Source organism: Lissotriton helveticus, chromosome 1_1, assembly GCF_964261635.1.
Source record: "Lissotriton helveticus chromosome 1_1, aLisHel1.1, whole genome shotgun sequence".
Lineage (NCBI taxonomy): Eukaryota > Metazoa > Chordata > Amphibia > Caudata > Salamandridae > Lissotriton > Lissotriton helveticus.
In genome coordinates this window covers 309,229,619-309,256,079 of record NC_136057.1, presented here as the reverse complement: position 1 = coordinate 309,256,079, position 26,461 = coordinate 309,229,619, and the positions used below count along the sequence as shown (strand labels likewise).

Below are 26,461 nucleotides of genomic sequence, written 5' to 3'. Positions count from 1 at the left end.
CAAAGTACAACCTTGTCTAAATTGACCCATCGGGCAGGTGATATCTAATTTATTGTAGCCACTTCCACAGAATTCCCGTGATCTGTATGAGTGCTCCTTGATGAACATGGAAGACCTACATTATTTTAATCAGAGACACAAACCCCTATAAAAGTTTCACCAGCTTTGTTGTTTTAGAAAGTGGCACCCTAGATCTCCTGGAGTATTGAATTAGTGATCCCAGGAGAGATGCAGCCTAGGTTTTATTTTTGGCCAGAGCAAACCTTTTGGTGTGCTCTGGAAGTGCAGGGAATACACCGAGTTTTGGGTTCCAAGAGATTGTTAGGTAACTGTTCAAAAGTAGGAATACGATTTTCAATGAAATGCTCACCGTTTTACCATGCTTACTTTCGTAGAGTGTTAAATGGATATGGCATTTTAACCCCTTAATGCAGAGCATGATCTACTGACATCCTCCTTCTGTAATGTGGAGGATGTCAACGTGTCATCCTTTGTACTGCCTAGCACTCATAAAAGGAATAGATCAACCATTGTCAATTTCGTGTAGCGATCATGCAAAGTCAATTTGGTCTTCACGTGGTCACTGGTTTGATACATTCCTGCTGTAGACGCTAGACTCAACCACTGCCTTTTGATCCAAAACCTTCCACCACAGAAAGTGAGGGAAATTATTGTTTTAAGCTAACATTTCAGGTTTGCAGGGCTATTTTGGGTGCGGTAGTGTGATCCACACAAGCCACACACCTTGGACTCCCTTGTGTGTCTAGTTTTCAGAAGTATCTGGGTTTGGTAGATTTCCCAGGGCGACCGCCAAGTCTAGGCCCAAATTATGCAGCTACCCTTGGCTCAATTTTGATAGGGAGAATTTGATGTCTCCATTTTGTGTTTTGGTGACTATCCTGTCATAGGTGCTAGGCCAAACCACACAAGTGGGGTACTGTTTTTATCTAGAGGAAGAAGTGAGAAAATGCTGGGTGGAAGGAATATTCAGATGTCAGAAATGTCATGGGTTGGTATGTTCTCTGGGAGGCATCCCAGCTAAAATCCACAGCTACACACAGTACAAGAAAAAGGGTCATTTTTGTTGGCCTCTACATGTTGTGTATTGGGAGCTTTCTTGCCACAGGCGCTAGGCCCACCCACACATGTAGGATACCATTTGTATCGGTAAGAATGTGGGACTGCTGGGTGGTAGGAATTGTGTTGATCACTGCAGATTCTGGAACTTTCTCTTACAGCAAAGCGGGGGAAATGTGTGTTTTTATACAAAGTTTGAGGTTTACTAGCCATTGTGGATTATAAAAGGTAGTGGGATACAAGTCAGACAATCCCGGGCTCGACAAGGTTCCTGTTTGTCATGATATGGTATGCTTCCTGGGAGGCGACAGGGCCAAATTCCACAGCTACCCACATCAAATGAAACAAGCATTGGCATACCCAATAGTTCTCGCATTTGGGACCTTATAAGTGTTTAGTTATCCAGCACAATATCCTTGGTGCAACAACATCAAGTGTTGCATGGCTAATCACTTATAAGATCCCAAAGGCGCGACCTATTGGCTATGCCAATGCTTGTTTTTAAGAAGTCAGGAGATTGAGTAGTTTGCCCAGAATCACAGGTAATGAGCCAAAACAGTGATTTGAACCGGTTTCTCCAGTTCCAAAGTTGGCAGCTATGGTCCCCAGGCCACATCTCTTCCCCTCCTCTCATAATAAGCTCTTCCATGAAACACCCAAAAAGTATTGGACTATTTCACTAGTGTCCCTTCAAGAACTCTGGATTTTTTGACTGCTTATGTGATAGATGGGCTGTAAAACGTACCATTTTATGATATTTTTATGTTTTTTTTCCTTGGGTTAAATCACTCCACCTGAAACTAGTCATTATGTGCACCAGTAGGTATTTATTTCATGTAGGCCTGGTGCTAGCACGGAAGACAGTGGGCAGGGCGGTGGTGGCACAGAGGTAGAAGTGGACCATATGAGTAGCAAAAGTGGGCCACAACCTCCTTTAAAAAAAACTTTGGGCACGTGTATTTATTTATTTACAAGTTAAGCATCGACTATGAGGACCTCCTGTCACATGCTTGAAAACTGAGTAGTATTCGGATCTTACCTGTGACAGCGTTGTGACGATGGCTGGCAGGTCAAAAAGCTCACAAAAGTGGCTCTTGTACGGAGGGTGTAAGCGCTATCATGTGAAAAGGTCGCTCTCGAGGTCAGAGTTAGCACATCAAACCAAAGGGCAATTTCAGCTATTACAGTGGATGGCAGCGTGTGAATCTGACCCCCTTGAGCAGCGTAAAAGTTTGTTTCTGGGTTACCCAGAGGGGTTACAGTAAATCTAAAAAAAACAAATACATAATGTAGATTGCTCAGTTGACAAAGATAAGAGTAACATAGTTGCAAAATAGGGAACTAAATCAGCAGGGCAAAGATGAGAATAATCTTATCAGAGGACTCCATATCTTCTGGGCCAAAAAAAATCAATCCTGAGAATTCTTTTAACAACCTAAGGTATGCTGGGGGTTGTAGTCTCCGTTCATTTAAACGGAAAATAAGTGGACTCACACCCTTGAAAATGTTGATCTGTGGAAAAAAAAAGCAAAGTTGGTAGTGTTTCGCTTGACATAGAATCATCTAGCAACCTTAGTTTGGGAACACTCCAATAGACCAATATTTCATGATGGACCAAAACACTGTTTATGTGCATGTAAGGTCTGTTGCTAAATCTGCGTGTTATCTCTTGGTTGTCACTACCCATGTGGCCACACAGTGAGGGTCATTGTAACCACCCCATTTGACGAAGCCCTTTTGACCTCAGCCTCTCTCACTTAACAAAAGTATTTTCTTAAATGTTTTACCCACCACTGCCCCTATAGGTTATCGGTTTTCAGCACTGATAACTTGGTGGGGTCTGTTTCGAGGTACAGTCTGTGGCGTTGCCAATCTCGCCCTGTATAGTGAGAGGTAGGGACGTATTGGAGTATCTATGAAGAGTGCAACATTTGCAGCGCCACTGGGTCCCAAGGGTGCAAGGGACACTGCAATACAACTAACGATTTTTTTATGGCAAGGGCTGAACCACTCCGCACGACAATAGACTAGTCAGAAATTCCCTGTCAGGCGCTTAACTTCAAGTTCCTTTGAGTCACAAGTTGGTAAACCGTCAGCTATCCAACTTTCTCGAGGAGAATGGCCGGTTGAGGGACTCCCAGACGGGATTCCGACCGGGTCATGGAACTGACACGGCTCTGCTAGCAGTGGTAAAGGAGGCCAGAAGCACTTTGGACGCAGGGGGGTCAGTGGCAGTGATCCTCCTGGACCTTAGTGCGGCCTTCGATACCGTCAATCATGGAGTGCTGATACAACGTCTAGCTGAGTCGGGTGTCACAGGAGTGGCCCTGGAATGGTTGGCCTCTTTTCTGGAGGGGCGTACCTTCGAGGTTTGGGAAGGAAACGCAAAATCTCCTCCCCTCCCACTTCATTGCGGGGTGCCCCAGGGCTCATCCCTGAGCCCCACGTTATTTAACGTGTATATGGCACCCCTGGAGGGTGTGGTGTCTCCGTTTGGCTTTAAGACCATAAGCTATGCGGATGACACCCAGCTAGTGGTGGGTCTGACACAGCTGGAGAAACAGCCCGAGACGCTCCATTCATGCTTGAGAGAGGTGTTTGACTGGATGACCAGGTCATCGCTCAAATTGAACGGCTCAAAAACTGAGCTGATGATCTTGGGCCAGTCAAGTTTTGCCCTCTCGCCGAGCAGCTGGCCCAATTGCATGGGCACCCCGCCTGACCCAAAGAAGGAGATTAAGAGCCTGGGGGTCTGGCTGGAGCCGGATTTGTCCTTTAGGACACACGCCAAGAAGATCGCTGGCGTGTGTTATGGAATGCTCCGGTCAGCCCGTAAGGTTCTCCCCCTGTTACCAGAACTCTCCCGGAAGCTGTTAGTCCAAGGTCTAATCATCTCACGCCTGGACTACAGTTATGCACTCTTTCTCGGAGCCCCGGAGTCAACGTTCAAGATCCTGCAACAAGTGCAGAACGCGGCAGCAAGGCTGCTGCGGAACGTTCCGGCCAGGCAGTCAGCCAGGCCTGCTTTAAAAGCACTACACTGGCTTCCCGTCAGAGAGAGAGTGACCTTCAAGGCTCTCTGCATTGCCCACAAGAGCATACAGGGGAAAGGACCAGCCATTCTGAAGGACATGATTCGGCCCTACAAGCCCACAAGAGCTCTACGCTCTGACAACAAACACCTCCTTCAGATAAAGAGAATTAGGAGAGCCCGTTCAGGTGGCAGGAGTTTTTCCATCCATACAGCGCGCGCCTGGAACTCCCTCCCATTCTCACTACGTTCTGAACCAAATCTTCTTAGGTTCCGGAAACTTTTGAAAATTACTTATTTCCAGAATAAGTGTAGCTCTTTCTGCTCTGTATTAGCAGCTTGCTCTAGGTCTCTATATGCGCTGGGATGCCCCTGGGTAACCGTGCGCGGTACAAAATTCGTTAATAATAATAATAATAAGTCACCTAATTCAAAGTAACAGCCGGGTATACGTGGTAGAAGTGGGCGGGGACGGAAGGGCACGGCGTGTCCCTACTTCTAAAAATTATTCCAGTCCGTTCCCCTACTTCTACCTTTCAAAAAAACATCGACGGCAAGAATAGTCCTACTTAATAAAAAACAATAACTTTTTTCTTTCAGCTTTCAGGGGCTGCTCACACTTCTCTGTGAACTCCAGAGGCTGCAGCAGCCCCTCCCTGAGCTCTCACAGGCTGAGGGCGGCCCATTGTCATTCCGATTGAGGCTGATTACCCCCTTTCGAATGACAATACGACCCCCTCTGCCTTTAGCATGTCATGTGCCAGTGAGATTGGAGTTAGTGATTACAGAGGAGCTTTCCCTGAAAGATCGCTTCGACACCTCGTTGGGGGTAGTAAGCACTATTTAAATGCAATTACAATACAATAAAATAATTGTGTCATGTTACGTGAGAAGGCCTTAAAAAAATGCTTTTTCAGTGTATAGGGTTACTCAAGGAGACATTTTTTTTTTCACTGCACTGACATTTTTTGCACTGTTCCTCAGGAAGGCAACCCAGTACAATAAAAAAAGATGGAGAAAAACTATTTGTCTCAATTCCCTCTATGCTGACTTTGTTTGTCTGAGACTGCAATGGCTGCAGATCTGATTGAAATCGTTAAGCAGCGCAGATCAGTATAGCTTTGTATCTCCTCGTAAAGGACCTGTGTGCTGGGGAATCTCTTGTTGTGATGCTACAGTGGCTCTGACAATATGATCCCCCTTGACACCCATACGACCAACTTTTCATGACCTTTCATCACGCACAGCACAATTGGGGCAGGGCTTTAAGCGGGATGAAAAAACTGGGGGGCTCTCAAAGGGACGTGGCCTATATAATTAAGGATGTGGCTTAAAACATTTATGCTAAAAATATGTGCCCAGCGTAATGTGCTGCCCGACTTGTATTTTGCTGCTTCTGTTATTGCCTCCACATATATAATACAACAAGTAACATTAAACCTACAACAAGCCAGGACTATTGGCTTTGTCAAAGGTTGTTGGTTGGAAAAGATAAATATACTACATTCATACAACTATGGCTTTGTTGTATATAATATTGAAAATGCTTTAGTTTCCGATTGAGGCTGATTACCCCCTTTCGAATGACAATGCTCCCACCGTCTGCCTTTAGCATGTCATGTGCCAGTGAGATTGGAGTTAGTGATTGCAGAGGAGCTTTCCCTAAACAGAGTACTGTGGGGAATTTGCCACCTTGTGTAATTTGTCAATGTTGTACACAGAGTGAACTGGGCAGGAGCAGTGATGGGACAGAAGAGGCGACAGGAAAGGAGAGGTAATAGGGCAGGAGAGGTGACTGGGCAGGAGAGGTGACGGGGCAGGAGAGGTGACGGGGCAGGAGAGGTGACGGGGCAGGAGAGGTGACAGGCAGGAGAAGTGACAGGCAGGAGAAGTGACAGGCAGGAGAAGTGACAGGCAGGAGAAGTGACGGGCAGGAGAAGTAACGGATAGGAGAAGTGGCGGGGCAGGAGAGGTGACGTGTCAGGAGCAGTGATCGGACAGGAGAGGTGACAGGAAAGGAGAGGTGACGGGGCAGGAGAAATGATGGGGCAGGAGAAGTGAAGGGGCAGGAGCGGTGATAAGGAATGGGCAGGAGCGGTAACCGGCAGGAGCAGTGAACGGATAGGGGCAGTGAACAGATAATATTAAAAGCTTCACAGGTCACACACTACACCAAACAGTAGCGACACAGTACCTCACTACTATGAGCAAGGCTAGCCAGCCTCCTTCACCCTTCTCATCCAACATGTCTTCCTGAAGGCCGCAGAGGAAGAACCGCGCCCTCCTCATCATCATGAACCCCTTCCACACCCGCTGCCCCCTTCCCTCGCGCAGTGGGCTGGGTCGCACCCTCTCAAACTCTTCAGAGTCCTCTCTGACCTGGGCTTTTCGGTGACACTGCACTTTGACCTGACGGCACAGGAGGTCACGGACACCTATCAGGAAGGTGTGCCCGGGGCGGCTTCTTCTGTGGCGGGAACTTAATTGCTGATTCTATAGAGGTGTGCAAGCCAACAAGTCAAACGGGAGAGTAGAGATAAGGGTCTAGCTAGGTTCTTAGAACCCTTTACACTAGCCAAAACATGACAACATTTGCATGTAAAGCGTGCAACAAACCTCGTAAAAATCTAGTAAAGTGTGTCCTAAATTTAAAACAAACACAAGCGTGTAAAAAATACATATGTTTCATTTATATCTGGTTTTCATTAATTAGATTCTAGCATATGAATTGCTACATGATCAGTACACAATAAAAAAATCATTATAAGCTGTAGCTTAGTCTTTGGCTCTCGGTATCACATGTTTTAGACAACCAACAACCATTAAATGTCCTTGCAACTAGAAGGGTTTTTGTGGACATAACAGTATACTACTTTGTAAACTGGCCATTAAGCAAACAATTATGGATTAAAACGTTTTTACCAAGTTCTATTTTTTCACAATTATATTTTTGGGGAAATATTTTATTGATTTTATATAACAAACTTTGGTACACGAGCAATCCCAATACAGTGTACCCTAGTTCCTTTCTGCCTGCAGACAGCAATCAGCATCCAAGCAAAACCCCCCAGTATGTCTCTCTCCATGCTCCAGTGAAGTGTCCCCCTTGTTGGTAATGTTACCGTGTTGGAGTCTCCGGGTGTGTCATCATTGTCCTTGTTAATCCAATTTATTACCACCATTTCCTCCAAACATTTTCAAATTTATCGGTCCAGCCCCCCTGCTGTCATGAACTACTCACTCTGTCTACATGCATCATTTCATTACCTCCCGCCACATGGCCCTTGTGGGCCAGTTCTCTCTTGGTAACAACAAAGCCAAGCATACAAAACAGTAATTGTATTGTCATACATCCCCACATGGGAAACATCCTTTACAACGCAACTTTTACCATGCAGTGCCTTTACGATGCAACTTTTACGGGGGGCGCTCTAGGATAGGGAATAGGTTTAATTTACTATCCAACACCTTCCCTACTATCCACGGGGACTGGAGTTGGAATAGTAAATTAAACTATTCACTATCCAGCGCCCCAAAGCACTATGTGTTGTAAAGGCATGCGTTGTAAAAACAGCGTTGTAAAGGCATGCGATGTAAAAGCATGCGTTGTAATGTCATACATCCGTCCACATTGTTGTTTTATGCCTAGTATAATCAGTTGTGGCGTTTGGGAATAGTGTCTTCCACCACTTCTTCCAACTCATTGACAAATGACTTCCTAATATTGTGCTAACCCCTGACAGCCCCAAATCGTATGAAGGAAGGAACTATTGTCTCTACTGCAGCGAAGGCACATTGGGCTCTCTGGATAAACTCATCACAGGTGCCATCGTACCTGTGATGTGTTTAGCTTGGCTATTGTGGAAGGTGTGCACAAACTCTCACTTTGTGTTATGAAACAACAGGCTGTCTGCCCTTCCCATTTTATGGAGGTGTGAGCTGTTACAGTAGCACCTATGGAAGATATTGAACAGGATCGGACCAAGTTGGGCCCTAATGGTGACCTCTCTAGGGTGCATCAGAGCCCCTTCTCAGTCCACATCTTTCAGGACGCCCACATTTGCCTCCCATTTCTCCCATAGTTTCCCCAGGTTATCTGGCATGTTGCTTATCATAATGCAATACAGCAGAGAGACCGTCCTGTGGGTAAGTGCGTTGCCCAGGACACAGCCCTCCAGCAGGATATGGTCCACAAGATCTATCTCCAGTTCCTGGTCCTTCTTCAGGGCATGTGTCAATTGAAGGTATCTAAACCATTGAGCCTCGGCTAGGGCATAGTCTTGCAGCAATGTCTCAAAGGGTATGAAATTACCTTCCACAACCATGTCCCCTAGTGTTTCAATCCCAATGCACTCCCAACCCAGGAAGCCAGTGAGCTTCCCTGTTTCAGACAGTGTGGTGCCCTTCCAGAGCAGAGTAGCCCGGGTGAGTTGCTTCCTCTAGCCCAGGGCAGCATGGTGTTGGACCAGGCATGCAAAGCAGCTCTGTTCAGCCCAAGCAGTCGCCCTCAATCTCTCCGTCCATGGATATAGTGAACATGGGTCGCCACTTCCATGGCCCTCCTCTCTATCCTATATGTAGGTCCAGTACATGGGCTGTGTCCCCAATCGTTATTTATGTGCAATTGTGTATCCCTGTGGTATTCTATAATAACTGGGAGAGCAAGGCTTCTGTTATAGACAGACTTATACACAGTCTTCAAAGCTATTCTCGGGGTGCCCCCATCCCATAGCAGAGGCTGGAGCATCCTGTCTAACTTATCAAAGGAGTTATGTGGGATAATAAATGGGGTATTCTGTAGTACATATAGCAGCTTGGGCAACGTGATCATTTTATAGAGGGTTGCCCTGCCCATAAAAGTCATGGGTAGTTTACCATTAGTCTGTGTACTCGCAAAACTCCGACAGTACTCTGTCTAAATTCAGCTCTTAAAACTGGCCGTATTCCATTGTATTTCTGATGCTAGATATTTGAAGCCTATCTATGCCAGGTGGATCCTCCCAGGGTCCCAACTGGAGGATTACAGATTTATCCCAATTGATGCCAAACCAGGAGTAGGTCTTGAAAGCACGAAATACAGACAGCCTAGCCTGGATGGAAAGTCCTGGGTCCACTAGGTAGACTGAAGCAACATCCATATGTAGCAAAATCTTCTCTGGCTCAGTGGAGAACTGGGGAGGTGCACAATGTCTGCCCTGCAACAAACCCAGCGTGCCAGTGACTCTAAGCACAAGATAAACAGGAGTGGCAATAGCAGGCATCCCTGTCTCACTCTCCTCCCCAAGGCAAAAGTGTTAGAGACCCTACTGTTCACCCTCACTGCAGTTAGCCTTTTGTACAAGAGAGCAGCCCAACTGCAAAACTAGGGTCAAAGCTGAACCACCACAGAGTCTCAGCGAAGTAGTGCCAATCTATAGAATTGAACGCTTTCCCAGTGTCATTCAATGGTATTGCCCTTACCTCCATTTTACCCAATCACAAGTGCAAACGTCGAATGTTCAGTCTTGTGGCTCGCTTTGGCAGAAACCCGGTTTGGTCGGCACGTACCAGATCAGATATCACTCCTGCTAATCTTGTAGACCGGATTTTGGTGAGAATTTTACGTTTGGGGTTTATCAGGGAGATAGGTCTGTATGACGAGCACAGGTTGGGTTTCTTCCTTTCCCATGGGATAACCACGATAATGGTGTGATTGAGGTCCAGAGGCAGATTCCCCTCTTCCCTTACTGCTCTAAATAGGGTGAGCAGATGTGGGTGGAGAAGCGCCACAAAGTTCTAATAAAGCTCTACCGAGAAACCATTGACTCCAGGTGTTTTCCCTGATTTCACGGCCCTCGCCGCTTCCCCTATTTCCTCTAATAGCAAGTCGGCTTCTAGAGCGTCCCTAGTCACCTTGTCCAGGACTGGGAGCGGCAAATCTGCTAGGAATGCAACTATTTCCTGATACATGCTGTTCCTCCTGGCCCCATAGAGCCTATGATAATACTAAATAAATGTCGGGGCAGTGTCACCATCGGAGCGGGCTGTTTCCCCTGTTTCAGTCACCACTTCTGCCACCCCCCTTGTCTCTTCCTCTCTCTGTCCCAACCATGCTAGGAGATGATCTGCTTTGTCCCCCGCGCCTCTGGATTTCCAGGTAATGTTGTCTGGATGCTTGTATGACGTGATTCTGATAGTGGTCAGTTGTCACCACTACAAGGAGGAGGGAGGCCTCACTGCCTGTAGCTACCCAGGTCTTCTTCAAGTGTAGAAGGTGGCACTCCAGCTGGAGTGTCCTCTCCTCCCTGTGTTTCTCCTTGACAACTATATTGTGAGCTCTATCGCGGGATATGGTTTTGTATGCCTCCCAGAGAGTGACCGATGAGAACACCGATCCCTCAGTATCGTCTAGTATTGACTCTTAGGGATTCTGCTATATCAGGGTCCCTCAAGGCCCAGGTATCGAGCTTCCAGGAGATCTGTTCGTTGCCCAATCTGATCAGCAGGGAGAGAATGATAGGATAGCCCATGGGCTAGGTATTGAACTTTTTTCACCTAGGGAATCTGGGTTGTGGGGAGAAAGATAAAATCTTATGGGCCACGCAGTAGAACGAGCATTGCCTCTTGCTTGGGTGCAGGCTCCCCCAAATGTTGCTGATCCCCAACGTATGCGCGAAGCGTGCAAGTACAGTGGACTATCTAGTGGCCGCAGGTCGGGATGTATGTTTGTCTAACACCCAGTACAGGGCCTCTTTGACGTCCCCTTACATGATATGCAAGTCTGAAGACATGTCAAGGAGGATGAGGCCCAGGCTATCCAGGGTCCTCCTCTGAAGCCTCGGAGGGCATACAAATTTATAATAGAACCATTCTTCTCTGCCACCTGCCTTTCACTGCTGCACTTACAAGGGGGGGGGGGCTCTATTGAGCTAGGATCACTACTCCTTGTGAGTCACTCATATATTCAGTGTGCACCAGCACAATATACTTGCCTCTTTGCAAGCACCTGCAAGTATTCCCAAGCAGGGATATCTTTTGTAAGAGCACCAGGTCTGTGGAATGTCCGCGATTATACTGTGTGACAATCCCTCGCTTGATCTTACACCCCAGCCCATTCACGTTCCATGAGAGGACTGCCAATGTCTCCATGGATGGCAATGTCATGGATGTCAATGTCCAAGGTCTCAGTCCCCTTGGAAATCTGTGAATGAAACAGCCCCAACTGTCCCCCCACCTCACGTTTCCCTGACAGGATTTCCGGACTACCCTCCAACCGAATTCATGAAATGCCTGTAACTCCCTTCATAGACAACATTTTAAACTGTTCATGTTTGCAACTGCAGAGGCGGGTGTGGTCTCCCTGTAACTCCTTAGCACTCACTTGCATTTTGAACACCGTCTGGTAGGGTGCAGCTCAGTCGTTTGTGTCTGTGGGCCCCTCACGGGCCTTCAGGTGAGGTGCGACCGAATCGTCGCCAATATCTGTGCCCGAAGAGTGGGCCTCTGATGTTTTGCCACCTCGAAGCAGGGATGTCCACTTCTCTCTACAACCACAACCCCAGTGGCCCCTTTGGGATCTGCCAAAGATTTTACACCTTTTACCTTCACAAACTGAAAGTAAGTTGAAACACGAAAAAATTGACTTCCAGTTGGAAAATGCAAAAATTGTCTTTTACATCTATGCATGTTACTAAGAGCTGGGAAGATGGTGATCTTAGCTCAGCAAATTTTTGATGATGACATTTTCACAAACACTTTCTTGCTCATCGTTTATTTCCCATTTTTCCAAATAAATCAAAATGTTGTCAATTTGTGACTATTTTCTCTATTTCCTCCAAGGAAATTCACAAACTCTGGTTACCTTTGGAATCCACAACATTTGGGAAGAAAATTCCTTTTGAGGAATCAAAGATATGAAGGCTTAGGCGCAAAATACCCCCAAGATAAAAATAGGGTTCATTACTGGGCCAGGAAAAATCTAAGGGGCTAATAATATATAGAGGAAAATGTTTATTAATGCAAATGAACTCAGAATTTCTCCTTGTGTAATGTATGATTTGCATCTTGTGGTAAAGCAAATAGACCTGACATTTTATAACTTTGCAAATTCACGATTTATTGTAAGCTTATAGGGTGGTATTGTATTTTTATCGCTAACGGTCTGTACAAACCATAAACCATCGACCTACGTGGTCTAGTCTGCACTCACAGGGTTTAATTACCTTCTGTGGCCTTTCTTTAGTGTGTAGCATATGTAGTTTGAGAATCCCTTTAGACTTTAGAAGGAGTTCCCAATGGTTTTTCCAGCTGCAATGTGTCCTGCAATTTTGGGCAAAGTATTTCTCATTGTATGTATTAAAATACTTTTGCTGTTTAAAGCACTTTCTGTACATTGTTCCATTGAGTTATTTATTGCATTGCTGACTACTGTTTTTCTAGCCCAATGCAACACTCTAAGGAAGCCTCGGACTTGTCTACCTTGCTACCATTAGAGTTAATTGCAAAAAAGGGGTACTTGCTTCCCAGTGAGAGTCTGCAGTACTGGAGCCCATGGACACCAGAAGACATATCTTGCCACAGTTGAAGCCCAGTAACTTCTGGTTGCCCTGCAACTCTCTGACCATCCCAAGCGATTAAAAAAAATACAGTTTTGAAATATAACTTCTGTCACTAACACCCCCATTACTCAAACATGGGGTCATGGTACCTCCAGACATTTTCAGCCCCCGGAACCATTCCAGATGGAGAAAATGGTGGCCGCAACTTTCTGTTCAGATTGCGTCCAGCCAATAAGAGCATTCCTGTTGGCACGTGCATTCTCATCACGAAATCGCCACGAAATATCCGTGGCCAGAGATATCACTATAATTTTCAACTTACATTTCAAAAAAACTATTGAACAAATTTGCATCAAATAACAAAGAATAATCTGCGTAACATCACCTACCATTCTGCCAAATCTGGTGTAAAACCATTGAGAGGTTCGGGCTGTATTCATGTTGACAGGTTCCTATGGGAATTAACAGTGCACATGGGAATATACAGGGCTCGAGTCGGGGTACCACGCGGGTGGACGGTGTCCCCCCACTTATTTTACCGGGTGGTCGTCGTCCCCCCTGCCAAACAGCTGGACTTCACTCTTTGGCCTCTCTGGGCCGAGGAACTCAGAGCTCACAGCACGCTGCTCACCCGCTGACTTCTCAGATGCATTCGCATCTAAGGGGTGAGTGAGGGGAGGCAATGAGCCCGATGGTGCAAGCCTCCTTTCGTGACGTCACTTCCTGTCGTGAGGTCACGTCCGGTGACAGCGTCACCCCACATTTTTATTTTTAGGACTTGTGCCCTGGGAATATATTGTTAACATCTTTGCCATAAGGGGGGCGTGGCTTGGACGCCGATCGGGATGGCGGCGTGAGCTCGTAGCTCCGCGCAGAATCCCGTTAATTCTCCTGTTTTCGGAACCCTAGGCGGCCCGGAGACGACGCTCCTGCCCTCTGAAGTGTGAGGGGACAGCTGGACACTATTGGTGAGCCGCTGGGGGACTGCAGGCCCCGAGGAGACCGAGTCAAAGAAGCGGCTGAGGTGTTGCCGAGGGTGCGAAGAAAATGGCGGCGTGGAGTTCGGCGGGCCCCGAACTTCAGCTCTGAGCCGCGTTGTCGCCGACTGGCAAGGGATACTGGCAGGAGATCCTGCATTCAGCTGATCGAGGCACTGGGGTCGGCGGTGCTGTGCCTTGGGGCAGAGTGACGCTGCCTTGACTCGCCAGGAGCTTGGGGACCCTGGCTGGCTGCCGCCCGGAGACTCATCCTTTCCCCCTCAGGCTCCCGAGGGGGGCGGCGGAGCGGAGTGTACCTGGCTGGTCGTTGCTCCTGTGAGTTTCAGTGACGACATTGCTCTGCCCGGTGCCCGACGACCGGCACTAGCCTACGGGCGCTGACGACAGCGGGCTCCAGGACCTGTGACGCAGCACCCTGGAATGGCGGCGACTGGAGGGCCGATGGCCGTGAGATGCACTGAGGAGGGCTCGGCGACATCGACTCAGCTGGGCGAGGGTCCCTCCCCGGAGCTTGACCGAGAACAGCGGCTGAACCGGCGATTGGATGCCATACTTGATGCGATCGCCTCGACTAAGGACGCGTTGCACCAAGACATCGCCCAAGTGGCCACGGGCCTAGGGCTGCTCCGCGCGGATCATGCGAAGCTAGCGGACAGAGTTAAGGACCATGACCAACTGTTGCTGGACCTGAAACCATCGGTGGTGGCCGCGGAGCATAGGATTGCGGACATGTTGGCCCGGCTGGACTCGCTGGAGCGGAGGGCGGAGGATGCCGAAGGCCGCAATAGGCGGAACAACGTGCGGGTCGTCGGCCTTCCGGAACGAATTGAGGGGGAGGATGCGGTGGCCTATATGGAGACCTGGTTCCGCACTGTGGTGGCGCCGGAGGGGCTCACTCCTTTTTTCACGCTGGAGCGGGCCCACCGGGTACCTGCTCGCCCGCCGGGGATTGGCCGCCCCCCCCCGACCGATGGTGGTGAGGCTCCTCCACTACAAGGACCGAGATCTCCTCATTCAGCGGGCCAGGATGTCGGGCCCTTATGAGGTGGAGAACAGTAGGGTTACGATCTTCCCGGACTACACCCAAGCGGTCCTAGAAAAACCGGGCATCATTCTTGGCGGTGAAGAAAGAACTCAGGGAGGAAGGCGTTCAGTATTCCTTGCTCTACCCGGCTAAGTTGCGGATCATCATGGATGGGGCTACGCACTTTTTTCAGACTCCGGACGAGGTTTGGCATTGGTTGGAGTCGTATAGAGCGGGGACGGACAGATCACATAAAAGCAGACGAGATGAACCCAAGCGGCCCCGGGTGAGGCAATCGCAACGCATCAGATCCCGCAACAGGCGCCAGCGGGAGAAACGGGAGGCTCAAATGGCGGCGGAGAAGAGGGATGCACTCGCAGCGACGGCGGCCATTACAGGGTCGCAACAGAACAGTGAACGGGCAGAAACGGACTCGGGAGGGGAAGGCAGCAAGACGGGCGAGGAACTCTCGGAGGCGGAAAGCTCGAAGGGGCCGACGGTGACCCCACAGACTTCAGATGGTATCTTTTGCGGCTGAGATTGGACTGGGCTAGTTCGAGACTTCATGGTAGGGTGGTATCCTGCTGTTGGAGGACGGGATGCCGGGAGGGGAGGCTGTGTGCTTCGGGAGGGATGGAGGCGCGGGGTGCGGGCTCCGCTTGCTGGGGTCGGCGGCGACTCACCCCCCTTGGGCCCTTAAGGCCGACTGTGGTGGAGACCACAGGGTAAGAGTGTGTGAAGTTGGTTCAAGGTTTGGATGGGGGCGGACATTGGGTTCGTGTGCTCTGTCCTGGGGAGTGGGGTTTGGGGAGTTTTTCTGTTTTGGGGGTGTTCGGGGGGGGGCAACTGCATTGGGGGGGCTGTGAACATTCGTTATTTAATTTGGACTGTACGAAGTTGGAATGGGGACGTTACCTAATCTGAAATGCCTGACGTGGAATGTCCGGGGGCTGCGAACTATGGTGAAACGTCATAAGGTCCATGCATATCTAGTACGCAGGGGGGTTCAGATTGCCATGCTCCAGGAGACTCATCTCACTAAGAAAGAGTGTACTGCCTTGCAGAAACGATGGAGGGGCCAGGTGTTTGGCACCACTTACTCAGCGTATGCCAGGGGGGTGCTGATCTGGGTGAGGGCGGGGATACCCTTTCAATTACTGAATCAAGTTGTGGATCCTGATGGCAGGTTTGTGGCGGTGGAGGGGAGGTTATATGGACGGGATGTGGTTTTCTGCTGTGTGTATGCGCCGAACACTGATCAAGCTCGTTATTTTGATAGCCTCTCGGGGTCTTTGGCCTCTTTCCTGGCGGCCCCAATAGTGCTAGGGGGGGACTTTAACTCGATCACGGATGTGGCTCTGGATAGGTCCCATCCCCCCCTGGTGGACTCCCCGGTGCGCAGGTTAGCCGCGCACAGGAAGGACTGGCAGGATAGATGGGGGTTGCTGGATGTCTGGAGGGAGCGGCACAGGGAAACCAGGGATTATTCCTTTTACTCTGCTCTTCATGACCTGCATGTCAGGATTGATTCGGTGCTCTGCAGTGGATCCCTAGCCCCGCTGATCTCCCATGCGGAGTACTTGGCTAGGACGATCTCAGATCATAACCCCCTATTGGTGCACATTCAGTGGCAGAGAGAGCACTCAGTAATTCTGACGTGGCGGCTTCGGCCGGAAACGCTTGACGATCCTGTGTTCACTGATGCGGTTCGACAAGGCATTGATAGCTATTTCGGAGTGAATGAGGGCACGGCCACGAGTAGGTCCACTGAATGGGATGCAATGAAGGTGGTGGTGAGAGGAGTGTGTTTGGGTAGGTTTTCGAATGCTCGCACGGCTGTGTTGACTGACCTCGTGAAAGCGGAAGAAAGGTTGAGGGATTTGGAGCGCCGCAGGCCAGCTAGGCCGGACTTGCAGGCCCAGCTCTTAGAAGCGAAAGAAGTGGTCGCCACCGAGACGGAACGTTTACGATGCTATGATTACAGGCAATATATCATCAGGGCGCATGCGGAAAGAGACAAGGTGGGTACCCTCTTGGCCAGACTGGCTAATCCGGAACTTAGGGGCTCCCCGATCCTCGGCATTCGTACTGCGCAGGGAGAGATGGTATACACCCAAGCAGCGGTATTGGAATGTTTTAGGGGGTACTATGAGGAACTGTATCAGGGCCAGCTGGGAGTGGGGGTCCAGGACATTGCAGAATACTTGGGGGCGAGGCAGCTTCCGGTCCTAGATGAGGAGGACGCGAAGGAACTGGGCGGCCCGATCACGCTCTCAGAAATGCGGGCGGCCATTAAGCATATGGCCCGCAACAAAACGCCCGGGGTGGACGGATTACCGATTGAATTTTATCAGTGGTATGCGGACAGTTTGGCGCCCAGGCTGCTGGCGGTGTACGCTGAAGCTTTCGAGGCTGGGGTATTGCCTGGGTCCATGCGGGAGGCCTTGATTGTGCCGCTCCTAAAGCCTGGCCGGGATGCTGCGGATGTGAGGTCTTACCGCCCGCTATCCATGCTGACGGTGGATTATAAGATTCTGAGCCGAATACTGGCCACCAGGCTGGCCCCATATATGACGGGCCTGGTACATAGGGACCAGGCCGGGTTCATACCCACGAGGAGCACGGCGCTGAATATTCGCCGCCTGGTGGGGATAATGGACGCCATCTTGGACGAGGAGGGAGCCCCGGCGGTCCTATCCGTGGACATCGAGAAAGCCTTTGATAGCTTGGAATGGCCGTTCCTGGACGGAGTTTTGGAGAGGTTTGGCATGGGCGAGGGGTTCCGCAGGTGGACAAGGGTCTTGTATGCTTCGGCGGCGGCGAGGGTGCGTTTGGGCGGCCTGGTGTCTGCGGCGTACCCGGTGGGCAGGGGCACGCGGCAAGGATGCTCTCTGTCCCCCCTGTTGTTTGCTCTGGCGATGGAACCTTTGGCGGTCCATGCGAGGTCGGGTGTCAGGTACGCGGGGATAGCGAGAGGCGGGCAGTGGCATTATATATCGCTGTATGCGGATGACTTGCTCCTGTACCTGGCTGACACCTCGCGGGCATTGGCCGGTGCGATGGAGCTGTTGTCGGAGTTCGGCCGGCTGTCGGGCCTTAAGGTCAATTGGGCGAAGACTTGTGTGTTCCCGCTGCGAGCGGGCTCGCCCGTTCCTGGTGGCGACTTGGGCGTGGTGTGGGAGCCATCTTGTTTCACCTATCTGGGTGTTCGCATCTACCACGCGACTGCGGACCTCTTGGAGGGCAACATTGGTCGCAGTGTCCGGGCACTGAGGGGCAGCTTGTCTTTCTGGTCGACCCTCCCGCTGACGGTTCTGGGTAGGATTGCGCTTTTGAAGATGGTGGCGCTCCCCCGCTTCCTCTATTATTTCCGAACGCTGCCTGTCTGGATTCCCCAAGGGGTCTTCAGAGACCTGAGATCGATGATTATTGGCTTCTTATGGGGGCACGGCCGCCGTAGAGTGGCCCTGAGCACGCTCCTCCGCCCTAAGGTTGAAGGGGGCATGGCTGTGCCTGACTTCGAGCTGTATTATCTAGCGGCGCAGCTGTAGGTTCTTACACAGAACATAGCTAGGGTGTTCCGGGGCCCAGAGGAGGACCGGGACCGAGGGATACGGCGCCACGTGCTGTCCTATATTGTCATGCAGCAGAGGCTTGAGTTGCGGGCCCTCACTATGGAGGAAAGGACGCTCCGGCTGTGTTGGCAGAGGAGCCTTCGGAGAGCGAGGGCTTCGCGGCCTTATGCGCCGGAGATCCCGATCGGCATGCTGACGGCCTTGCCGCACGGGGGAGATTGGTCCCCGTTGCTGGATTGGGAGGAGGCGGGACTACAGGTGGTAGGCGACTTGTACATAGATGGGGCTTTGGCACCGTTCGAGGCGCTCCGGGACCAGTTCGGGCTGCCCGACGGGGGGTTCCTCCTGCACGCGGCAGTGGTGGCTGCCATACAGAAGCACTGGAAAGAGGGGCTCTAGAACCCACGACGACTATGGCGTGCCAATATGTGGTGATGGCAGCAGGCACGGTCAAAGCTGTGACGTGCCTCCATAATAGGATGCTGAATGAGGGACTGGAGCCACTCCTGGGGCTCAAGGCTAAATGGGAGGAGAGTGTGGGCCGGCACATACCGGATACGGCTTGGGGACACATCCTGCGGCGCACGTGGAAGGGCACGAGAAATGCGCGCTTTCAGCAAGTGCATTTCTATGTGCTTCATAGGGCCTATTTAACTCCAGAGAAATTACAGCGGTACTTCCAGGTGCCGGATGCCCGATGCCCACGGTGTTCGTCTCTGGGAGCAGACATGGATCATTTGTTTTGGAAGTGCCCGCAATTGGGGACCTATTGGGCGGAGGTAGGGGGACTCCTGAATGCAGTGACAGATAGGGAGGTGGAATTCGATATGGCGGCGTGCCTGCTGCTCTGGTTCCCGCACACTAAACGCACCAAGGTGACGAGCAAGTTCCTTGATCTGGGTCTGATATTGGCGCAGAGGGAGATATCGTGGCATTGGAAGTCCAGGGGGGGGCCCTCGCTGCGTAGATGGAAGAATGAATTGCTGCGGTGGTCTGCCTGCGAGAGTGTGCTCCGGATGCGGCAGGCTGTTAAGTTGGGGAATGAGAAGGTTTTGGAAGCGGCGCGTGCATGGGAGCTAGTGGTGCAGGCCTTGCGTGATTCTTTTGTGGACGACGAGGATGGGGAGAACTAAGCCGGTGGACACCACGGGGCGAACACAGAAATGCTATATTCCGCACTGTGGTGGTTCCATCTAACTCGACAGGACGAGGCGTACGCCCAGCAGTTGCCAGGGGGGGGGGGCCTTGGGGGGACTGGTTCATGGGGGTTCGGGGTGGGACGGAAGCCACTGGATGGTAGCCGCCTGGGTGCCTTGACTCTACTAGGATGGTTGGCACAGTGTGGAGTATGAAAGGGCTGGAGGGAGCAGCCAGGCGAGATAGAACGATAGCACCTAGGGCAGGCCCCGTTATGAGCGATGTCACTGCTTTACCTCTGGGATGGCTGACGGAGATGTTGTTGTGGGTGGGGGGGATAAAAGCAGATACGTACAACGACTTTTCGACCATGGTCCCCATGGGACGTGCACCGTGCTTTTCCTATTGAATGTAATAACATGCCGCCCGGCCCCCGGGATGCGGGCTGAATGGCTGTGTACAGTTTGGACCTCTTAGTGGACGAGGGGATGTCACGAGTGCACTGGTTGATTGATTGTCTCCTGTGATTTCTAATTCTGCAATAAAAATATATTTGAAAAAAAAAAAACATCTTTGCCATAAGGTTCATAAAACATTCTAATTATTGAGTAGTGTCTCCATTATTCTTTGTTTCAAAGACAAATAAATAATTATTTATGCATATAAAATAGACCATCTATCCTGTGTTTATTACAAATATAGATCTGCTTCCATTGATTCTTGTAATATTAAATAGCAATACTATGTACTAAATGTGACTTAGAAGGGCCATATCACATTGTGAGGTTCAAAAGAGGAGCTAAGACAAAAACAGCTGGGCGGACATAGTTTGGATTCTTTGAATACTAGGTTATACCACTTAGTATGTTTAATTGCCTGCTGGAAACCTTTTTTATATCTTCAGCAAAATATTATGGTCTACAGACATCTTTGTATTTGTCTTTAGACTTTGATCTATACATTTTGATCTTTTCACATAGAGCATATTTTACAGCTTATTGAGAATCCAAGGACAGTCCTGACCGTCTTTTGAGAAAACACATTTTTTATAAAGCTTGAGAAGTGTGAATGCCACTTGTGGATACAACTAAGCTCCTAGATTTACAAAAGGACCCATGCTTTCTAACATTAATGAGATTCAAAGTTCCTATATAACTCCGATGCTAATTCATTCTGTCAAACTCTTTTGTCTGATTTTATATTTATTTATTTCTATGATTTATGGCTTAAGGTACAGCTGTGTAACACGGAAGGAGTTGACAGTGCACAAATGTACATGATTTCTTACTGTGTTCAAAGCCAATGAGTACGAAATCTATAATATCTTCTTGCAGTATGTGTTAATATTCTTGTGTTCTGTCACCCCCTGTCCTTCTCTCTATCCCTCACTTCCCTCTAATTCTATGTTGCTTCTTCTCCTATTCCCACTATCTTTCTCTCTTGCTCAAACTCCTTTGAATTTCTATAATCTTTCCTTCTAACTCTTAATGTCGATTTTCTTCTTTGTTTGTTTGTTTCCTTCTTTTTTCTTATTTCTTTTTATTTCCTTCTGTCTACTTTTAATATCTGTAAATTCATTCACTTATTCTTGTAAATCTGTGGATAACATCTTCATCTTCGCTGCATGTTTCATTTCTCTTTAATAATGGCTGCATCCATTTCTTCTACTACCTATAATGTTGCACTCACAGTCTACCTGCTCATGTAGGCCCATATTGTTCCTTAAAATATTCTTCTTTTCTCAACCAATGTTTTAGTTTCTTGTACTACATTGTTTTCTTTTAATCCAGCCTTTGTTCTCTTCACTGTCTACTGCTGATATTCTCTTTGCCTATTTATTCCTGTGCATCTTCCTGCTCTTGAGTGCGTTCTTGTATTTCTCTCTAATCAAACAATACTACTTTGATGTTATAATGATCTACCCATTTTTTAATTTCCTTCTCACCCTCCATTGCTCTTCTAGTCCCTCCTTCTCCTCAATGACCACAATCCCACCCTCTTCTAAACCCCTATATTTCCCATTTTACACTACCTCACTTACCATTTCCTCTTCATCTATTGCTTTCCTGCTTCTTGTCTATATATTTTTCTAAATATTTATCTCACTGTGACATTTAATACACTTCTCTTTACTTTCATACTTGCTCTGCCTTACATTAACATTCCTCCCTTCTTTATTCAGCTATCCCTTTTCCTTTCTGATTCCTTTTAGCCTCCCCTCACATCATTCATCCTTTACCTATGTATTCCTCTCGGCTTGTTCTCTGTACCATTCTCTTTCCACCTACCATTTTCTTCTTTTTCTTGACCCTTCTGTACCCTACGTTAACATGTTTCTCTCCCTCCACCCCCTCCTTTCTTTTGGACCCATCACATATGCTTCTCAATTGCAGATTCAAGGAGCTATAATGGTTGCTTCCTGCCTCCAAATTTTGATGGGCTTCTCTGGTCTGATTGGATTCGTCATGCGCTTTCTTGGACCATTGACAATCGCCCCAACCATTTGTCTCATCGCTCTTCCACTCTTTACTTCAGCAGGCAGAGATGCCGGCTCACACTGGGGGATATCCGCCATGTAAGTTAAAAGCTTTAACTCCCAAATATACACATGTAATACACCAAGCTTTAGATTTTTAACATGGTCCTTTTACCATTTTCCTAGAAAAAAACTGACTTAAATTAGTGATAGGCAACTCTGTAGAGTGTTGGTTTCATTGGGACAAGTTTATATTGCCTCTATCAAGGCCAATGCAAAAAGAGATGAGCAGTAACGGGAGAAGAGAAAGAAAAACCAGAACATAAACCCTACTGTAATAAAGAAATTTATCTTGATGGGGTTGAACGGATAATGGAGGGGAGGATGAAAGCTGTCTATGCACCCAATCTAACATTAGTTCAAATTTGTGGATATTTCCCATCTGCCCGAAGTACAGCTGCTCTACTAATTACTGTGTACTTGTCTTCAGTTTTCAATCAGGCATTTTGAAGTCAAATCTGTGTTGTAATTTCATACAGTAAAGCTTATCACACCTTGAGGGACCATGTCTATTGTTACTCTTCAGAGCGTTGACTGCTTGAATTTGATTGCAGATTTGGACTGCAAAAGGCATCCAGGATACACATTTTCTATCAATCAGTTGTTTATCTGTAGATCCTAGGCACTCTCTAATCTTCAGTACTGTTTCATAGACTTGGGCTAAATCGGTGTGCATATGGCTGGTTCCTGTATGGGACGTTACATTGGGGAAACAAACACTAGAATGGAATGCAGTTCAGATTGATTACAGATGGTTTATATTTATTCAAACAGTCCATCCATCAGTTTTTTTGTTTTTCAGTGAGACATCCTAAGAGACATGGTATGCCCAAATATGGGTCCCTTAGCTTATGGTACCTAAAGGACCTGAGCTGTACCTCACTGAAGATACTCCACAAGGCTTGATTTAGAGTGTGGGAAAGTCTGGTGATCTGAGACTGACAATCACTGTTGTGATTGGTCTGAGCGCTGTGGTTTAGCCAGGAAATCGGAGCCTGGGCATGTTCTCCACCCAGGCTGTAATGCAGCCTGGGTGGAGAACATACAAAGTGCGCATGACGGTTTAGACGGCCCAAGACGGATGGCCAAACCCTCAGGCGCACTTAAGAGAGTGCAAACCACTCCTCCTCTAGCTCCTTTGTCAGAGCCCAGCCCCACCCCGCACCACCACTACCCAGCTGAGCAACAACGGAAAAATGAAATGAAAATAACAATGAGTTATTATCATTTTACTTTTTCCTTTTGGACCTGCTGAGTGGGGCGACGCTCCTCCGCCTTACCCGAGGATCTGCCCCTGAAACCAATGCAGAAAACTGTGAGAGTTTGGGTAAATTAATCAGATGCTGCAAACAATAGTGGGAAGTGCAATGCTGACATTATTGCGTATTCATGGACAAATCATTTCAGACAGCTTCTGCAGGGATAGTACGATAGGCATTCAGTTCTTGTTGCGAGACACCAGTTGTCAGTGTAGCCATGTTCCAGACCTAGAATTGAGAGGCTGTGCACCATTCTAGCACCTGTTTTGTTTTTTGATGCATTGCTGTCTGTTGCAGGACATTCTTCCTTATCATTGTGTTCTCTCAGTATCTACGCAAGATTCCAGTGCCGTGTCCAACCTTTACTAAAGCCAGGAAGTGCCACTTCACCAGGTTCAACATCTTTCAGCTTTTCCCGGTGAGTTATTGTCTGGGCTTCTAACAAACCTCTTAAGGGGAAGTTACTGCAACTTTACTAGAACACAGAAGCACTGGACTGACCAGTGGCCAAACTTGTTATATGTTGTTAGCACACATATGAATTATAAAGCTGGCATGTCAACAGTTTGACTAGGGCCTTTAAATACTTGATTTATGTTTTGTTGGAAAGGTTATGTTTTCTGTGTCAGACCAGTGTGAAAAAGACTAATGCAACCTTCTTTTAGCTTTTACATTTGAACTGCACTGCACCTTGGTATGTAAGGAACAAGGTTTACTCATTTTAACGTTTATTGGGTCACAGTATTCAAGGGCCAGTAGAACCTCAATCAGTACAAGGCTATTCATATGCCAGTCTCGTGCTGTGCAAATGTCAAAATAAAGTAATGTAAAACCTGGAAAAGAATGGCCTGCTTTTCTCAGGTTGATAAAATCAGAACAGTGAAGTTGGTATAGCACCAGGTATTCAAATGTGTTATGATGGTTACCATACATGGACGCCACTTTACTCGGTATGAAGATTTATTGAAGCTGAGGAAAAACCCCACCGCAGTCCTGCTAGGCACATCTAGAATACTAAATGCCAGATTGTTAGACTTGGCTTTTTCAGCGGGTTTACCCACAGACTTTGCTTTTTGGCCTCTCTTTTTTTACCCTATTTTTGTTGGTTTTAGAACTCTGGGCACTTCACCCCTGCTATTCAGTGCTAAAGTGCAATGCTCTCCATGTAAATTGTGTTCTTGGCTTGGTGTTTCCATGATTGGCTTATTTGATTTACCTTTAAGTCCCTAGTACAGTTCACTATGTGTGCCCAGGGCCAGTAAATCAAATGCTGCTAGTGGGCACTGGTTGTGCCACCCACACCAGCAGCTCTTCAAAGCGTTCTCAGACATGTCTCTACAGTGTCTGCGCGTAGTGTAACTGCCATGTCGACCTGGCAAGTGCACCCACTTGCAAGGCCATAACCTTCCCTTTTCTTACATGTATGGCACCCCTAAAGTAGGCCCAAAGTAGTCATGTGGGCAAGGTGCAGTGTATGTGAAACGTAGGACATGTCCTGGTGTGTGTGTCATAACCTGATAGTGAACTACAGTGTAATTTGTTTTTCACCATTGAAAGGCTACCTATCCCATAGGATAGAATGGGGAATACTCTTAACATTTTACGAGTATATCTTCCCATTGGGTTAAGATTGAGAAATAGAGTTTAGTATGCCTGAACTCGGAAAGTAAAAATGCATCTTTTAGTACAGATGATTTTTATGTTGTGTGTTTGAAAATACCAGTTTTAGAAAGTGGGTATTTTCTTACTTAGCCGTCCTGTCTGCCTCTGCTGTCTGGCGTTCGAGTGACAGGGGCTGGGGATGTGCATTCGCTGTAGACAGCCACCGGGTGGGTCAAGGTGGGTCCTGCCTTTCCTGGATGAGTCAGGACTGGGCTGCATTCAGAGTAGTGGGGGAGTTTCACTAGAACCTGAATAGTCCTGGTCTGCATTTAGAGAGGTGGGAGGAGATTTCCCTTCCACCTAATAGGCCCTGTCTCCCTTGCACAATGTTGTCTCCACCTCCTGCTGGGAAACTGGACCAGAGAGGACAGAACTGGTTTTGGCTGAGCACAGACAGTCTCTGCCCAAAAGAACAAACAGAAACCGAGAATAAATATTGGGGACCTGATCCAAGAACTTTATATTACTGCTGAACTAAGGAGCCTGCCAGGAAGAAGAGCTGGAATATTTGTGAAGAGGAACTGCCCCTTTACTGCTTGCTCTTCTGTGTCGTCCTGTTCCTTGCTGTTTCTGTCTTGGGCAGGGAAAGGACTGGATTGTACTTTCATCATCCAGCTGTCAGAATTTTCTCCAAGAGCTTGAAGTAGTGCTTGCCTCCTGTTGGAAGTCTCAGGGAGATAAAAGACTTCAGAGAACTCGCTTGGATCAAGGAACCTGCCAAGAGGAAGAGCTGGAAGAACTGCCAGGAGGAGTACCGCCCCTTTGCTGTGTTGTTATTTGGCTGGGTTGGCCAGCAGTTGATGCTTCTGCCTTGGGCATTGAAAGGGCTGGACTCTGTTTGTCGATGAGTATCTCCAAGGGCTTGAACTAGAACTTGCCCCTTGTATACGAAGTCTCAGGGACAGCAAAGACTTCACTCACCTCTGGGTACCACCTCTGGAACCGTGGTTTCAGTTGCCACAGAGGGGGGAAAGAAGTTGACTCCGTCACGATACTGCTACGGATGCCATGTCCCTGAAGGCCTCACAGAGGGCACCGACGCACTTCGCACTGCAACCCTGTTCTCACCGATGATGACGACCATATCTGGCAGGGAGCCGCTTCTTGCAGCGTGACCTGTTGGTACCACACTCCGCACCGCCTCGCTTCACTCTGCCGCCCTGGTCTCACCGATGACGTCGCTGACCACGATACCCATACCCACACTGTGGTTTTGGGGCACCGCTCGTAAGTTACACGACGCACCACCCAGTCCCACACCGCTGTCTGGGCGAACCGACGCCAGCTCCCATCCACCGCCACTGTCGCTTGCACGTAACCTGGCAGAACCGCAACGAGCACCACCTCATTCCGCACTGCAGCCCTGGTCTCACCTACGCTGCTGGACGACCGTCACCGAGCCGCTACCTGCACTGCAACTTGAAGGCACCGCTACACTTCACATTGCAACTGTGACGGTTGCCACGACCTGCCCGCACTGATGCAGTTGGCCAAAACCAAAGGTACTGTTTACAAGTCTGCTAAAGCCGGTCCGCACTGATACAGGCGGCCGGGACTGTTGGATTCTGTTGTTTTCAGCACCGCTGTATCTCTGGACTGAGTTACCAGCTTCAAGGAACTGCATT

General features: G+C 48.6%; 1 protein-coding gene across 1 annotated transcript in view; it reads left to right on the top strand.

The window, feature by feature from the left end:
* The window catches only part of LOC144800058 (solute carrier family 23 member 1-like), a 329,120-nt gene that overhangs the window by 72,902 nt on the left and 229,757 nt on the right, over positions 1–26,461 (top strand). The window contains exons 5-6 of the mRNA XM_078671654.1: positions 21,773–21,954; positions 23,472–23,592. Of these exons, the coding sequence (XP_078527780.1) occupies positions 21,773–21,954; positions 23,472–23,592 (303 nt within the window). The remainder of the gene's footprint in view (positions 1–21,772; positions 21,955–23,471; positions 23,593–26,461) is intronic.